This window comes from Protopterus annectens, chromosome 2.part2 (assembly GCF_019279795.1).
Source record: "Protopterus annectens isolate FY-2018-M chromosome 2.part2, PAN1.0, whole genome shotgun sequence".
NCBI classification, from domain to species: Eukaryota; Metazoa; Chordata; order Ceratodontiformes; family Protopteridae; genus Protopterus; species Protopterus annectens.
In genome coordinates, this window is record NC_056730.1 from 848,022,131 (window position 1) to 848,040,973 (window position 18,843).

Consider the following 18,843-nt stretch of genomic DNA (forward strand, 5'->3'; position numbering starts at 1 on the left):
CAGTGTGTAACAGCAGAAAGGCTGATATGCCTCTGTGTTTCTGCCTCTGCCAGACCTCTCAAACACTCAGGTACATATTTGAACAGACTCAGGGAAAAGTAAAGAAAAAGTCAGGGACACCTTTAAAATATAAGTGCCATTAAGTTGAAACATTGAGAGAATCAGAGCATATTAATTAATACACCTTTTCTGAAGTAAAATAAGTGTCTAACTCTTAATTATTGTCATTATTCATTAAGTGTAATTCACCACCTTTCTGCCCAAAGTCAGTAGTTTTAGGAGGGATTCAGAGGGACAGAGCTAAAATTTGTGTCAAAATCAGGGACATCCCTTAAAATTAGGGACAGTTGGGAGGTATGGTCTCTGCCCTAAACAGATATGCCAGTGTTTGTCCTGCTGTGATACTGTGTGGGGTTGTAAAGTGATGGTGTAACATTATTTCCTGCTAGAATGGCTGCTTCTCTTATAGGTTCATAGGTTCATAGGTTCATACTAGGCTATCTGCCCGAGGGCATTTACAAGCCTAGCCCATAGTTTTGTGGCTTACGCCACCCCTTTAGTATGGGGAACTATACCCATTATTTTGCTGTGCCTCTGTCGAGCAGTGGCACTGAGGTAATCCCTGGGGTATATCTGCGATCTCCCATCCATTGGTCAAGATTTCTCTTGAACAAGGCCAGCGAGGTGCTCTGCCTCACATATACCGGATTTTATTCCACAGCATAGGAGTCTTTTGGGTGATGAATCTATCCCTCGAGCACGCCCTATTAATACCCGTGTCGAGGTTTAAGTGTCCCGCCCTTGTGGCTCTGACGTATCTAGACTTTTTGAGGTGAAGCATATTCATCAAATCTGGGTTTGACATGGCCTTGTATGTTAGGCAAAGGTCACCTCTGAGCAAGCGCGACTGAATAGAGCTGGAGTTCTTTCAGTCGGGCAGCATAGGACAGATGTTTGAGACCCTTTATCCTTTTGGTGAGGAACTTTGTGGCCTCCAGCTGGTGCAAGTGTGGGGTGAGATACATTCCGAATGGGGCATGGTATTCAATCATTGGTCTGATGAGTGATGAGTATAGGAGACTATGACCTCCTTGATCTAGATGAGAATCCATTCATGATAAGGTGGGCAATGTAGAAGGTCTTCCTAACTACTTTAGCTACATGGGTGTCGAATGACAGACTACTATCAACCTGGGTCCCCAGGTCCCTGATAACTTCTTCTGTGCTCAGTGGATTGCCACCTATTTGGTAGCTAGGGGTAACCTTGTTTTTCCCGAAGGGTATGACTATGCATTTTTTGGCATTTAACTTTAGGCCATGGCTCTGGCACCAGTTATCCGTTTCTGTGAGACCCTTCTGAAGGATATCTGTGTATAGGTCATGTAATGTAATCCCACAACAACTGCTGGTAAAGATCCACAGAACAAGTTGTGTGGTATGGCATTCCTATTTTACCTTTACATTCACTCATTCTGATGCATGATATATTTATTTTAGCACCACCTTGGTGTATAGTTGCCATGGCTTAGTGGTACTTCATGTTGTGTAGTGTGTACAAGGACCGGGGTTCGAGACTGACAGAGGTGTTTTATTTTGCTTTTGAGCAGAACAAGGGCCCTCACATACAGAGTGACTAAAGGCACTTTTAAGCAGTTGTAAATGGATTTGCATGGGTTTGTGCGATGCTTAGCAATGCTTAGCTAAGCGCAAACAAGTGCACACTTGCGCAAACCCACTAACTACTGCTTAATAGTATTTAGTCCTGCTAACCCCCACGCTCATTTCTTTCAAAGAAAAGAAAAATGGGGAGATAAGAAAGTGGTGAAAAAGGGGCACAAAGAGGGAAAGGCTGTATGGGAAGTAGCTCGGGATGTACAGGACGGGTGTAGGGAAGGTCCATAGCTGCCCATTTCTTTAACAGCAACAGCTGTGCATATGGAATACATTTGGAGGTAGATATGAAACCTTCAACCCCTGAGAGACGGGTGAAGACAACAAAGTATGTTGTAATGCCAGTTATGTGTCCAGTGGATATGTGTGCAAAATGGGCAGCTATGTATGGGGTGTAATATTTTTTTGGGAGCAGATTGCCCTTTTTGTTTTAGGTGAGAGTGGAATGTGGGGTAGGGGAAGTAGGTATATTTGGGGAGGTAGGTTGGGGAGGTAAACAGACAAGATAAACAAGACGCATACAGGGGTGGTATATGACACATGTGGTGGGTGAACACCTTTGACGGGGAAGGATGTTTGGAAATCGCAAGCCCATGAGTCCACATATGGAAACAGTGGGACTGAGGTCCCCACCCATGGGCAGTCACTACTGCACCTTCACAGCCCAGAGGGTGGCTGTGCTGGGAGCTGTGTAGGAGGGGCAGGCTGACCCGGGAGTTGCGCCACTCATGTTTCAAACTGGCGTAGAGGTTCTGCAACAGAACGTTCGATCTCTCTATGCACCACAGCCAGAATCGTTCAAAGGGTGATAGGTTGCCTTCTTCTGCCCACACTTTCATGGGGGAGCAAGCCCCATCCCCTGCAGCACTTCCACCTGAAGGTGGCACAGGGCCAATGGAGGAGGAGGTCCCAGGCTGGGCACCAGACCTGCTGGTGCCAGGTGCCATGGCCAGTTGAGGTGGGACCGGTGGGTCAGCTGGGACCGGCCTTCCCATACAAACTATGTTTTGGAGGGTTTAATAAAGATATGGGTTAGAAACAGTCAACAACATTCCCAATTAGTTATAACAGCATGCAGAAATATTCCCATTAACCCAACACACCAGATTTTCAACAGTTGAAAAGCAAGCATAACACATGTATATATAGAACAATAGTGGACATTACAACAGCATGTAGGTTGAATTAATGGCAACAGGCCACCAATACTGTGGTATTTTAACAGGGCACATGCATAGAAATAAATGCAAATATTTATAAACCAATAGGACATATATCCCAGCAAATGTTTTGAGATTAGACATACGGATTGAGGTGTGGAATTGCATTTTTATGCACATACAGTAGGGTGGAAAAGGATAGCTCAATTAACAACTTATGTATCCTTCTAATTTTCACTACATTCCTATTAACTGCAGTTATATGTCCCTTACATGTATTATTACACTACCCAATGTCCTTCTATTGTGCAATTGGATTTTGCTAGATCATTATATACATGAGCTGTATCTGACATACAAACTGTCCAGGATGCAGATGTTACTGCTACATATTTTGAGAGTTGCTCACACACACTACTGCTAAGATGGTACACTGACAGCTCTACTTTCATATAATTATCTAGATATGTCCAGGTGAAAGTATCAGTTATATGTTAACAGCTTCCTACATTTCTGGCAGCACACTGACATTTCTGGGGAACACAATACCAAGCTACTCATGTGCCAGATTAACCTGTACATGCTGGGCATGAACCAACAGTTGAGGGCTGTAAATATGCATAAAAGCTACTGGCACTCCCTTCATCCACATTATATGGGCCTACCCAAGTGTGGGTTAACACTGCTTAATACAACGGTACTATTTGTAAAATGCAACAGTACAACAACATATCAAAGAAAGTGAAACAGACACACTCCAGGAATTATACATCTATTAAAGGATTATTACACCTTTATTTATTGGGTGAAAACACTTTTGGAAGGCTCTCTCATTTATTTTATATAACAGTACATGCAGAATAATTACTAACCTGCCTGATGATGCAGCTTTTGCAACCTATCTTCATGGGCTTGCTGATTCATAGCCCGGACACCTGCAGCTGTGAAGTAAATGCAGTGATATTGAGACATACCTATCCATAGTATAGACAAGCATAGCAATTCTTAACTACTTAATACAATGACTACTTACTCAGTACTGGGGCATTAGGCATCGCAAAGAATTCCTGGATCCACTGGTCCAGTTGATCCTCCTTATGTCACTTCAGGTCAGAATAATGGTGCCTGACCTGCTTAGCAGTCTGAAAAACACCAGTGGCACTGGTGAGATTACGAGCAAGACTGTTCCAGGCCTCTGTTTTATATTGGGTGCCCTGGTACTGGCCCTGCAGGAGTCTTTCCTCATGATTGTGGACAAGGAGCCAAACCATTACTTTGGACTCCTCAATGCCCCAGCGCTGCATTGGAAATCGAGTGCCCTCTCCAACACTGGCCATGCTGACTGCAGAAGGGAACTACATCCAGTTATGGCAAGTATTCCCACCTGTGGAGCTTAAATATGCCTCATTTCCTGAACTTATTTGTGATTGGCCAGTTTTGAAAATCTCAGCTGTAGGCACACCTGCTTAGCTGATGCTGGCAATGTTTAATATTCCTTTAATAGATATGGGTCTGTTGAAAGTGCATGGATAGGAAATGCTGTCATGGCATAGTGGTTATGTACTGTGACTATAGTGCACAGTATCTTGAGTTCGAGCCCTGTCACTGCTTTTTGTTTTCCTACTGGCCAGACCTGAATGTCTAAGGTAAAGTAAAAGAGGTGTGGCCATGTTTAGCCGACTTTGCTCACCTTTGCCCAACTTTGCCCAACATTGCTCGACATTGCCCGACATTGCGCTGGTTAGAGTGGTGCTCAGCTACGAGCAATTGGATTTAAATATGCTCAATACTGGTAAAATGTGCTTAGCAGTGCTTTATATTGCTTAAAATAAGTTACTCATGCCTCAGAATGCATAACCATTTCACCTTCGTATATATATAATTTGTTCACTACTACATATAACATTTGAATGCTTTTTACAAAACTTATACATGATAAATGTCAGGAAATATTTTTGTATACAGATTTCCAACAGAAAATGGAACGTGCAGTAGTGGGACTCGATCCAGGAATATCTCCTTTTTGTGCGAAGGCTCTAACCACTACGCTATTTCTATTTTGCATAATTTGCATATATTTTTCTTATTATCCTCTTCGGTGTCTAAGCTGCTAACTGTAGCTAAGCAATGGGCAATCCCGCGCAAACATGCGCAAATACAGGCAGCTATATCGGAAATAAAACAAAAAAAATATTAATTTCTTTTAATTTTTAAATTTGTATGAGGTTTAAAATATGGGGGAGTGTAGTGTTACAATGTACACATGGGAGCGGACTCGCTCATGTAACTCGACATTTCTCGAGTTTCGTCATTGCAGGAGCATGGATTTTTGGACTGCTTGGCAGTCCAACATGCCCCCTACACTTTTCCATGCTCCGTGTAAGCTTTAGAGTTGAGGCAGCATGCCCTCATTAATATGCATGGCACGCTGCAGTCATACTCTTAGACTGGTGCTTCCATGTAAGACTAATCTAGTCTTACAGGGAAGATTAGTAAATCCTGGGGAAAGTGTTTGGTGGCTTCATCTAGTCTTCATCATTATAGTTATATTAACTATGTTTTCAAAACTTTGGTAACCAATTAGAATTTTAAGACAGACTAAAATGTTTTTAAGTAGTTTGTGTGGAGTGTTGATATTACAATCAGAATTATTAGTTACATTTACAATTACAGTTCTATTAGCTAAAATTGCACATAGTGATAGCCTCAAGACATCAGGATTGTTCTTGAAGGGTGTTAGCTGTTTAATTCAAATTAAATATATTTACCAAATGTATTCTTACACATCATGTGTTTTGCTTTAATAAGAAATACTATTTACAGCTACTGGGGATGATCATAAGACATATTCATTGTATGCTTGTAGTACTTTATTGTTTTTATTTATTTATTTATTTTTTGCAAAAAAAAGTAATAATTCTTCAGGTGGTACATTAGTGAGTGTTGTATCATGTGATAAGGATCAGCTGAACTGTGATACTTAAGTTTATTACTTACTTTGATTCAGTGTCTTTTTTAGCTGCTGCAGTTCAAATGTCAGATTTTTCTTCGGAATCCAAATATATCAAAAATCATCTGCTGTTATTAATTTAGTCATCATTCTCAGTATGATTCATGCCACATTACAAAAAGACAGTTATTGGAAACTTTAAGTAATGGGTCAGATTTTTTAATCATGAAACAGCATGACATACAACAGGTTTATGGCCCAGTGTTACTTAACACAGTTTGTATTTGAGTGCAGCAATGATATAATAATAGAGAAGCTTATCATTAACTTTAAAAATGATGTACAGCAATATTTATTAAGGGACTAAATTCACAAGCATTATACTGGCTTGAGAATATTCAGCACTTATAACGCACACACACACACACACACACACACACACACACACACACACACACACACACACACACACACCTGCTCCACCTTAGTAATATATGCAAATCCTAATGCTGCCCCTAACCCTATTGTGCTGCTCACTTGCAATAAGCTCTTCCCGTAACACTCCCGCTACACATGACAGCTTGGACATTCACCACAAGCACACACACACACACACACACACACACACACACACACACACACACACACACACACACACACACAGACACACACACACACACAGACACACACACACACACACACACATGCACACACATGCACACACACGCACACACACACACACAAACACACACACGCACACAAACACACAGACACACACACACACACACACACACACACACACACACACACACACACACACACACACACACACACACACACACACACACACACACACACACACACACACACAATAAATCTATCTCCTTACTTAGCGCTAATCTCTAAACCTAAAACAGGCACACTTACACACAAATTCACAGCCTCTGCCCTTACCTTTGACAACCACCCAGAAGTCACCCAAACAAGTGTTTTTTGCTCACCCTGAAAATGGTAGAAACATTTAATAGATCTGTTCTTTTGATGCAAGTGTCACACATTCTGCTTCATTTTTCCATTTCATCTGTTTTATCTGACCTTCTCAAACTCATCTGCTTATTAAAGTTTGCATTATGTGTCTGCATTTTCTGTCATTCTCCTTTTTCTTCCAAGCACACACCTCTACAGTCTGTTGCTTTTCTCATGTTTCATAATTATCTTTCTTTGTACTCATTTATTTACATATCCTTCTGTATCTTGCAATGTTACCGCCTGAACTGTATACCTTGCTAAACCTCTCTTCTTTATCTGACTCTATGACCCTGATTTTTTCTTCTTCCCTTCCTTTATCATCTGTTTTCCTAATCCTTCATACATTTTCTTACTCTTTATTCCCTTTCTACCATCTCATACTGCACATTAAATATGCTGCTGTCACACTTTCTTTACTTTCTGTCTTAAACTACTGCAGTTTTAAGTTCTGTTCTACACATCTGACAATCCCTTCCTTTTATAGGTTCATAGGCTCATAGGTTCATACTAGGCTATCTGCCCTAGGGCATTTATAAGCCTTGCCAGAGTGTGTTCTGCTTTCGCCACCCATTTTAAATTAATTTTGATATGCCCTTTTTTGAGGTTAGTATACTGTGCCTCTGTCTAACAGTGACACAGAAGTGATACCCGGGATAAACCTACGATCTCCCATCCACTCATCAAGATTCCTCTTGAAGAGAGTCAATGACGGACTCTGCCTAACCTGGACTGGGATTTTATTCCAGAGTGAAGGGAGCCTCTGGGTTATGAATCTGTCCTCCAGCATGTCCTATTTATTTCAGTGCTGAGGTTCAAGTCTCTCGAGTGAGTAGCTCAATGTGATTTGGATTTTCTGAGATGCAGCATGTCCATTAATTCCGGGTTGGACATGGCTTTATACGTCAGGCACAGATCGCCTCTGAGCAGGCAGTATGCCACTGAGTACAGCTGGAGTTTCTTTAACCGGGCAGCATATGGCATCTGTCTGAGCCCTTTGATCCTCTTGGTGAGGTACGTTTGGGGTCTTTCCAGTTGCTGCAGGTGTCTGGTAAGGTACATCCCAAAAGGGGCATTGTACTCAATTATGGGCCTGATGAGGGATGAGTAAAGAGGCACGATGACCTCCCCTGATCTAGATGTGAATCCCTTCATGATTAGGTGGGCTATATAAAATGTTTTTCTAACCACTTTGGCCACGTGGTTTTCAAATGAGAGATTGCTATCAACTTGGGTCCCCAGGTCCCTAATTACTTCTTCTGTACTTAATGGACTACCACCTATGTGGTAATTTGTGGGCACTTTGTTTTTGCCAAAGGGGATGACTATACACCTTTTGGTGTTTAGCTTGAGGCCATGGCTCTGGCACCAGTTGTCTGTTTCTATGAGGCCCTTTTGGTGGATGCTTGTGTCGGCTGGAGAGTCGATTAAGGCCCCCAGTTTGCAGTCATCTGCAAACTTGGTCAGCCACAGTCCTTCCGTGTTGGTCTGTACCTCTGAGAAATATATACCGAACAAGAGAGGTCCCAGGACTGAGCCTTGTGGGACGCCACTTGTAACTGGTTTGGAGTCTGACATGGCTCCAGCAATTCTAACCATGTGGGTTCTGTCCTTGAGCCAGTTTGCAACCCATCTAGTGACATAGGGGTTTATATTTAAGCTGGTGAGCTTATATATAATGCCAGAGTGGGGTATTGTATCGAAGGGTTTTGCGAGGTCCAGGTAGGCTGTGTGGACCACCTTCCCCTCGTCAATGGCCTTGGTGACTGTTTCAAAGAAATCGACCAGGTTTAAGAGGCAGGATCTGCCCTTAACAAAGCCGAACCTGGTAGGATCCAGTGTCTGTAGGTCTCCAATATCTTTATTTATGAGGTCCATGATGATTCTTTCCATAGCTTTGCAGACCAAGCTAGTCAGGCTTATGGGGCGATAGTTTCCAGGATCCATTGAGGCACCACCTTTGTGGAGAGGGACCACTGTTGCTGTATGCCACTCTTTGGGTACATATCCTGTAGTAAGGCTGAAATTGAACAGTAGTTTTATGTTTGGGTTTTGCTCTTCTTGGAGTTCAGGTAGGACGCAGCCTGGGACACCGTCTGGTACCATTGATGCTGTGTTTTTTGCTTTGGAGAGGGTGGCTCTTACCTGAGCATCTGAGATGTCAGGGGGCAGTACTCTGCTGGGATAGATATTTGCCCTTTTGGTGAGGAGGGGGGAAGTTTGCACTGAACCTGTCAGCTAGGATGTTGGCAATGTCTGTGGGTTTGGTGTATTTGTTGTCATTTTGGACTAATTCTGAGCATATCTGGGAATTCCCACCCAGGTTCCTAACATAACTAAAGAAAGTCTTGTGATTATCCTTAGTGTCCTGTGCAATTTTTCTCTCTAAACTGGCCTTAGATGATTTTATGAGTGCCTGTAGTTTTTTGCTAATACTGATCAAAGATGCCTTCCCTTTTTGGGATTTTGCTCTATTATGTAGTAGCTTCCTCCTTCTATTGTATAGTTTGTTTATGGCTGGGGTCCACCAGACAGAACGTCTGCCTTTGGAGGATTGGGTCTTGGTTTTATTTGGGATTGCATGATCCATGCATTCATGAAGGTGTTTATAGAATACGTTTATAAAGGATTCTGCGGTCTGGGCCATATTTTCCACAGGCCCGGGGGCTTTGAAGGATTCCACCTTGCTTTTGAGGAGTGTGAAATTTGCTTTAGAGAAGTTTTTCACTGTGGTTTTCTGGGCAGGGGATGGGGTCGGGATGTGAATATCCAGTGAGATTAGTTTATGGTCTGATCTTACCAGTGAGGGATACACTTCTAAAATGGAGCATAGAGTACCCATGTTGGTGATGATCAAGTCCAGTATGTTTCCCCTCTTGTGGGAGTGGTAACACGTTGTTCCATAGCATTTGAGTTTATAAATTCTAGGAACCTTTGGGCTAGGGTGTTGGAGCTAGAGTAATGCTCCCAGTCTATGTTTGGGTAGTTGAAGTCGCCCAATATAATGGTGTTTGGAGAGACCTTCATATTTTCCAGTGTTCTCAGGAAGGCTGAGTGGGGTTCCTGAGTTTGAGAGGGTGGTCTGTAGCAGGCTATAAACTGGAAGGCAGTTTTACCCACTGTTAGTTGCACATGGATAGTCTCTGATGCTTCTTGCTGTGCCACCAACCTGGAGGTTTGGGTATCTTTGAGGAATATTGATACTCCCCCTCCTTTTGTGGTTCGGTCCAAGTTTTGGGGCCGAAAAGCATGGTAAGAGGTATAACCTGTTAGTGCTGGGATGCTCTCGGGAGCCTTGAACCAGGTTTCTGTTACTGCACAGATATCGATGTTCTCCATGCTAAGAAGAGTTTTGAGTGCGTGCATCTTGAGGTTTAGACTTCTGGCATTGAGAAGCATTACTCTTAGTTTCTTATCCCTTGTGATACCTATGGAGGTGGGTTTGTACTTCTGCTTTTACAGTGTCATCTTTTTGATATCTCTCCTCCTATCTCTCAAAGATACACACACACACACACACACACACACACACACACACACACACACACACACACACACACACACACACACACACACACACACACACACACACACTATACTTTTCTGTTTTTTTGTATTTACCTGTTTTAGCTCAGTTATCTCCTTCCCTTCCACTTCTATTTCTTTAAATATTACTATTGTTTGTATTTCAGTGATGTAAGTTGTATAATCCAAGCCATTCACCAGAATGACTTCTTAAATCGCCTGGATGAAGAACAGATCGAAATGATGGTTGAATGTTTCTCACATGTGGGCTACAAGGAAGGAGAAGTAATCATCAAAGAGGGATCTGAAGGCAATGCCATGTACATCGTAGCAGGTATGCATTGTAATATGTAGTCACTAGCACTTGTTAAAATAAAGTGTAATCAGATTTCAATTTTAAGAAATGACAAGTTGCATGACATCTGTTCTGAATGGGAACATAAGGAGAACCAGGATGAAGGTCTTTCTCTAAACAAGAGCTGCTGAGAAAATTCAACAGTTTGATATCTTCCTGGATTTCCCTACTGTGAAAGTGAACCACTTAACTGAAGGATTCCATGTTGTAAATGAAAACAGGAAAAAGCTTCATAATGGTCACCTTGGTCACATGCCTACTAACCATATACATTCAAATGTTCATAGGTTCATAGGTTGGTACTAGGCTATCAGCCCTAGGGCCTATACAAGCCTAGCCATAACAATTCCCTGGATATTTCTTCCCACAATATTTACTTCCCTGGACCCCTGACTAGCAGGGTGACTGACATGATCCCTGGGGAGAGTTTCATATCTCCCATCCACTCGTCAAGGTTCCTTTTGAAGAGGGCTAAGGTGGCACTCTGCTTGACATGTATGGGCAGTCTATTCCAGCATATGGGGAGTCTCTGGGTCAGGAACCTATCCCTCCATTATGTTTTGTTCATTGTGATGACAAGGTTTAGATCCCTGGAGAATGTGGCTCTGAGGGATTGGGATTTCTTTAAGTGGAGCATGTCCAACAGCTCAGGGTTTGACATGGCCTTGGATGTCAAGCAGTGATCGCCTCTGAGTAGACAATATACCACAGAGTATAGCTGGAGTTTTTTTTAGATGTTCAGCATAGGGCATTTGCTTTAGGCCTGTAATTCTTTTAGTGAGGTGTTTCTGCGGCCTTTCCAGCTGTTGCAGATGTCTTGTGTGGTACATACCAAATGGGGCATTGTACTCTATAATGGGTCTAATGAGGGATGAGTACAGTGGAACAATGACCTCCTTTTTTCTGGATGAAAAGCCTTTAGTGATGAGGTGTGCCACATAGAAGGATTTCCTGACTGCTGTGGCAATGTGGTTATTGAAGGTGAGACCACTGTCCACCTGTGTCCTTAAGTCTCTCATCATACTTTTGGTGTTTAGTGTACTGCCACCTATGTGGTAATTCATGGGTACATGTTTTTTCCCAAAGGGGTTAACTATACATTTCTTGGCATTAAGCTTGAGCCCATGGCTCTGGCACCAAGCATCTGTTTCTGTAAGGCCCTTTTGTAAAATATCCACATCACTTGGGGATTTAATAATGGCTCCCAGTTTGCAGTCATCTGCGAACTTTGCTAGCCAGAGTCCCTTAGTGTTGGCCTGTACTTCAGAGAAGTAGATGCCAAACAAGAGCGGCCCCAGGACTGAATCCTGAGGTACTCCACTTGTCACTTGTCTGGAGCTGGAATTGGAGTCGGCTACTTTTACAGTCTGGGTTCTGTCAGTAAGCCAGTTGGCAACCCATTGAGTGACGTAGGGATTTATGCCCAGCTTAGTAAGTTTATCTATGATTCCAGACTGGGGGATGGTTTTAAAGGCCTTGGCAAGGTCCAGATAGGCTGTGTGAACCACCTTACCCTTGTTTACAAGTCTAGAGACTGATTCGAAGAAGTCAATCAGGTTCAGGAGACAAGATCAGCCCTTCACTAACCCAAACTGGGTGGGGTCCAGTGTTTGAAGGTTGCCAGTGTCTTTGTTTATAAGGTCCATGATGATGCGTTCCATGCCCTTGCAGATCAGGCTCGTCAGACTGATGGGACGGTAGTTCCCGAGATCCAAGGTGGATCCCCCCATGTGGAGTAGGATAAATGTAGCTGTGCACCATTCAGTGAGCGCGAAGTCTGAGGTGAGGCTATGATTAAACATGACACTTAGGTGAGGTGCCAGTTAATTTTGTAGTTCATGTAGTACACAGCCCAGGATGTCATCTGTTTCCATGGATGCTGTATTCTTAGCTTTGGAGAGTGCGTTTTATACCTGTGTGGCCATGTTTACTGGAATTTGGCAATCTTTTCATATTGAGATGGGCCCTTTAGGGGGTGAGAGGAGGGTGAAGCTGGCACTAAATCGATCTGCCAGGATATTGGAAATATCCTTGGGATCTGCACTTTCTCTGTCTAAAATGGAAACTTTATGGTTTAGCCATTTAATTTACCGAATAATGAAAGAAACACTATATATTTTTAACTTATTTATTTATTTATTATTATTTATTTATTTATTTACATTTGTTGACCGGGCTAGTCTAACTGGATACATGTCCAGACAGGTAAAGACATTATTATACAATAATAATATAGAAAAGCTATAAACATATACAGATAATACCATTATTTGGGATATTTGCAAAAGAGGATGATCAAGAACAAATTTACAATAAATTAAAAAGTGTAAACATTTTTTTTAATTAGTAATAAAGTACCCTGGAGAAAAGAAATAAAAGGGATAGCAGGAATGCATAAAGGTGGAGAGATCAACAGGGGTAGTGCAGGGGCAGAGCCAGTGAGTTTTAAAATGTTCTTTGAGATGTTTCTTAAAAAGATGTGTGGAGAGAGTAGAAAGTTCACTTGGAAGCTGGTTCCTCAGGCCCACAACATGTTAGCAAAAGAGAGTCTCCAGCTTTGTTTTTAGATTTGATTATTGAGGATTTGGGATTAGGGTGGAAAAAGTATCTTTTGGGTTATAGTAAGTTGATGATGGAGTAGTTGGTGCTGTAGTTCTAACCATCCCAATTGTTTGAGGTTGAGACAGTGGTGTGTTCTAAAAGGGTTGCCGGTAGCAAATTTGGCTATGTTATTATAGCTAGTGGCAAACTTAAATCTCATTTGTGTGTTTTTTTATTTTTTTACTGCATATGTGGTGACTGGTGGCTAGATAAGGAAGTGGACTACTTATTTTCAGGGATTGCTGCATTGCACAGCTGTTTAATGCTTCCTCTGAATTGCATAGAGGTTACTCTTATCTTTGAACCACCTGAAAAAAACTACAGAGTGTGAGGCATGCAGTGTAGCATTATGCATACAACCTGAAATTACAAGGTACAGCAGTGATAAATGTGAAGCACCAGGGAACCTGCTTCCCACAAGAGGGCATTCTGTGTGCAAAAAAAGCCAAATAAATGAAGACCAAAGACCACTAAATGAACTCTAAAAGACTGTAAAAAAATCAAAATAATAATAATAATAATAATAATAAACGATCCAAATACGTATCAAAAACAGCTTAAAGTTTATTAAATATTAATAAGGATAAAAACACATGTGAAATGCTTTCATTCTTCACATAGAACTTCATCAGACCTAACCATAAAAAACTCAGGCACATTTAAATACTAAATTATTTTTCACATGATCATATGAGAGTGCTAATGAGGTAACTCTATATGTTTCAGCACATGAATATGGATGCTGAAGAAGAATTGGATTGGAAAGAATATTGTTGGCAGGTGAAGTTAGCTTAATTCTCCAGGAATGAATGACAGGGAGAATTGCAAGGCTATGTTGAAATGTAAAGGGTTAACTCATTACCACACTCATGTGATCATGTAACAAATAATTTAGTGTTTAAATGTGCTTGAGTTTTTTATGGTTAGGTCTGATGAAGTTCTATGTGAAGAATGAAAGCACTTATCGTGTCTTTTTATTCTTATTCATATTTATTAAAGTTTCATGTGTTTTTGATAAGTTTTTGGATCATTTTGTACTATTTAAAAACAAAATGGTCAGGCATTTCCACTTCTTACATTAAAGCCATCAAACAGCAGAATGACTTACTTAATATAATAACTTATCCTACTTAATTTCAGGAAGCCATGAGGTTGCTGTTTTGGCATATATGAAGACCACAGCACATTCCTCCTCAACTAGATGTAGCTTGTATATCCCATGAAGTCAAAGGCCAGTGGTTATTAAATATTAATGTAAGGATCTACTGTAGAACAACTGTGGTTAAGACAATTATTTGTGGAATGACTGTTGGTAAAACTAAATTATATTTTATACAACCAGTGGCAAAAGTGTGGTATCTGAGATTATGCATAGTCCATATCATAGGCTGCAGAATAGCCAATGTACTATTTTTCTTTTCCTTTTCTCCTTTCCTTGATCCATTCATTCGTTCTTTATTTGAGGGCTAGTCACAGGAGGTCATCATTCAAGCAGCCGTACGTGGATTTCTGCTTTGAGTCTCTCTTGTCTCCTGGCAGTTGTACTCCATTGTATAAATTGCCTGATGCATGTGCATTCCAGCACATGCACATATCTTAGCTACAGCACATAGTGCTGCTTGGTAAAGCATGCATGTCCATAGCACTTAACATGTCCTGCTGTGTCTCTAAGCTTCTAGCGGGTGTCAGCAGTACAGCAGACCATGCTGCCACACTCCAGTGTGGATGATCTTCAATGTGCATTCACTCGCACTGACTTTAGTCATCCTTCTAGAACATTGGTTCTTAATTGATAGCAGGCCATCTAGGTCAGAGTCACTACATTATCACTGCATGACAGCTGTGCTGGCTAATATACCCTACTTTTCAACATATGTGATACATTTTCATGATTTTGAGAGTTTGTGTGGAAAGAAACATACAGTTTGTGTTTCCATATTTTTGATCATATTGTTCCATAAAAATGCTTAGACTAAACCTTATCTGTATATTAGCATGTACTTGTTAAAATGGCTTGGATGATCATCAAGAGCTATAGTGACAATCTTCAGCCAAGCTGCTTGTAGAGTGTTACATTAAATCATGGTAGAAGACAAGTATAGCATAAACAGCTAGAAGTACTTAGAAATAGAGCACCTGTGAAATATTAACCATTTATTTTTAATGGGGGTTTTACCTGTCCACAACACTCTTGCTTTTGCAAAATGGCATCCTCTGATTGAATATATTTTTATTAGTGTTTTGCTGACCTATGCATTTCCCCAGAAAAGTGCAGATGTACAGAAGTCAGTACTGGACAACTGATATTCACTGTTAACTGAACCTAAATCCGTTACAGAGATAATATTATTTTGCTAACTGTAATAATATATATATATATATATATATATATATATATATATATATATATATATATATATATATATATTTAGAACAATTAAACCAGTGTTCCAACTTTTCATCTTACTGTACAACAACTGTTCAACAAATCAACCCCATGAAAATAGTAAATGGACATAGGTGTGTATATAATATATATATATATATATATATATATATATATATAAATATATATATATATATATATATATATATATATATATATATATATGTGTGTGTTTGTGTGTGTGTGTGTGTGTGTGTGTGTGTGTGTGTGTGCACACACACACACACACACACACACACACACACACACACACACACACACACACACACACACACACATATGTATGTATATCCATGGTTGTTAAAACAAAAAAAGGGAAATCATTGCTGGCACACTTAGAAATTGCAAAGACAGTGATTTCTTATGAGAAACAATGAACAAAGAGTTCAGCTTTGCCAAGCTGTTTTTGGCAACACTGTTCTTTGAAGACTTGTTACTTAATGGGCAATACAGAAACCAAGCACAGTAACTTTCTGGTATAACTTCATGTCATGAAAGCAACAACCACAAGTCAGTTTTCAAAACACTATTTATTCTCTGACATCTCGGCACAAGTGCCTCCTTCAAGGAGTAAAATACATCTAAAATATCCTGCCCTTATATACATCCTAAATGCATTCATTAATACTCGATTAATTAACAAATTAACGAATTACATTAAAAAAGTTCCAATTACATTCTACATTCATACTCTTTGGAACTAAAGTGTCAAATTTTAATATATACAGGGACTCTTTAAACAATAACTTGTTCTTTATATTCACATTTTCATAACCACCATTATCCACGTTTTCTAATATAGTACCTTCCAAACCTGCAAATTCCCCTCTATGCATTTTATTAAAGGGTTCTGCTACTGAACTTTCCTTTTTGTTTTATGGAATGTTCCTATTGTGTTCCATTAGCCTCACTTTAAATGCCACCTTAGTTTCTCCCACATAAAATGTATCACATGGGCATTTCAAGGCATATGCAATATCCTCTGTATCACATGTAAATTGCCCCTTCACCCTAAAATTGATGCCGTTTATTTTGTTGGTGTTTGTAACTAGGTACTTATATGCCCTACATTTTCCACAAGGCTTCGTACCATACTCTAGGGGAGTATTGTGTAGATTCATTGGGGCATAACAATCTTCCCTTTCACCAAAAAATGTTTTTAATTTCTTCCTATTCTGTATGAAAGTTTAGGTATATCTGTAACCCACTCAGAAAGATCTCTTAGAGAAGTAATGAAGTTCCAATAATATTTACCCATCTCAACTACTTTATCACTAAAACAGCTATAAGTGGTGACAAAATAATTATCTTCCCTATCATTCTTCCCATGTCTCGTATTATAATAACCTGATTTTACCTTAACATCCCCTTTACATATTCACTAATAAACTTTTCCAACATTTATTTAACAACTTGTTGTTATATCTTCTCTATTTAAATAAGGAGATGGTTTTTAATAATTCTTCATTGAAGTCCATCTCCTCACTACAAAGCATATATAATTGTATAAACTCCCCATAAGGGAGAACTTCAAGGGTATGAGATGGATGACAACTTTGTGCTCTCAAATATTGATTTCCACCTTCAAATTTTCTATGTATTACGATTGTAATTTTTCTCCATTGGTAATATCCACAATTACATCCAGAAATGAAACTTTCTTCCCCATCTGTAGTCCATCAAATTCCAAATGGAATGTATTATGCTGTAAACCTTCTGCAAACAACTGATCCTCATTTCCTCTCCCTCACATAAAAAAATGAGGTAATCAATAAACCTATAATATTTTTTATATAAAATTAGAAAAATCTAGATTTATGTATGTATTCTGTCTCAAAAAGACCCATACTCAGATTTGCATATGATGGGGCAAATGCTGTTCCCTGTTGCTGATGAAACAAAGTTCCATTGAACTGAAAGACATTTTTAGTCAGACAAAAATGTATCAGGTCTATAATGTATTCTGTCATGCCTCACATATATCTTATCCCTTTGCTGCATCTGATTTATCAGTTTGTGTGTAAATATTAATGTAAGGGAGAAAATCAAAAGAGAAAAGGTTTCAAGAAAGTTCTATGAAAAATACATGTCTGTGTACACATCATGGTAAGCTTGGTATTCAGCAACCACTCAACACAGTGCTGCACAGTGCTCTAGCACAAAGACATGCAGTACCACATAGGGCTAACCTCATGGCCATGCTGAATGCTAAGCAGGCATTCAGGATGAGAAGCATATGCTAATTAGCCATGTGTTTTCTCTCCTCCTATATCTGCCTCCAGAAAGGCATCTACACTGCTGAGTGATTCAAAACATCTCTCAGCCATATACAAATTGTTCAGCCATAAACATCAGCATGGCTGACTCCACCACATCTTAGTAGTGAACACAAACGTAGTCTAGGGATGGGGGTGGGTGGAGCCACTGCAAATTAGGGATTTCTTAACAGTTAAGGGCCATAATGGCACACGCATCAGTACGAAGATTAAGAGCATGCTGGAATCACTAGACACTAGTAATAACACTACCATTATGTGCCATAATAGCATGAACATCAGTCCAGGGATCAGGGTGAGGGTGATCAGACACTGGTGATAACATTACTGTTAAGTGCCATAATGGCATGTTCATCAGAATGGAGATCAGGGAGATGAGGAATGACTAGACACAAAGGAGTCTACCACTGTGCTATAATGACACATAAGTAGGGGATGGGAGATACACTAGTCACCAGGGCCACTACAAATGTTCCATAGGAGCACTTAAACTATAACTGTTGATGGGGGGATACATGGGAGGACAGATAGATCAGGCAACTGTTATGGGGACTGGTGTATGTGTGTGTGTGTGTGTGTGTGTGTGTGTGTGTGTGTGTGTGTGTGTGTGTGTGTGTGTGTGTGTGTGTGTGTGTGTGTGTGTGTGTGTGTGTATAAGCTTTTTTGTGAGAGAATGACTGTGGGGGGATGCCAGTGCCTACATGTGCAATAGTTTACTGCTGCTACATGCAGAGCAGCATTGATCTGAACATCATGGTAGTAACTGTGAGTTTGAGACATGCAAATTAGCCAGTCAAGACATCTTTCATCATCATGGCTAATGTATTTGAATC

The 18,843-nt window shown here is 40.3% G+C and overlaps 1 protein-coding gene across 1 annotated transcript in view; it reads left to right on the forward strand.

Annotated features, from left to right (window-relative positions):
* LOC122795985 (cGMP-dependent protein kinase 1-like) overlaps window positions 1-18,843 on the forward strand; it is a 1,306,845-nt gene that overhangs the window by 49,545 nt on the left and 1,238,457 nt on the right. The window contains exon 3 of the mRNA XM_044064466.1: window positions 10,500-10,666. Within this exon, the coding sequence (XP_043920401.1) occupies window positions 10,500-10,666 (167 nt within the window). The remainder of the gene's footprint in view (window positions 1-10,499; window positions 10,667-18,843) is intronic.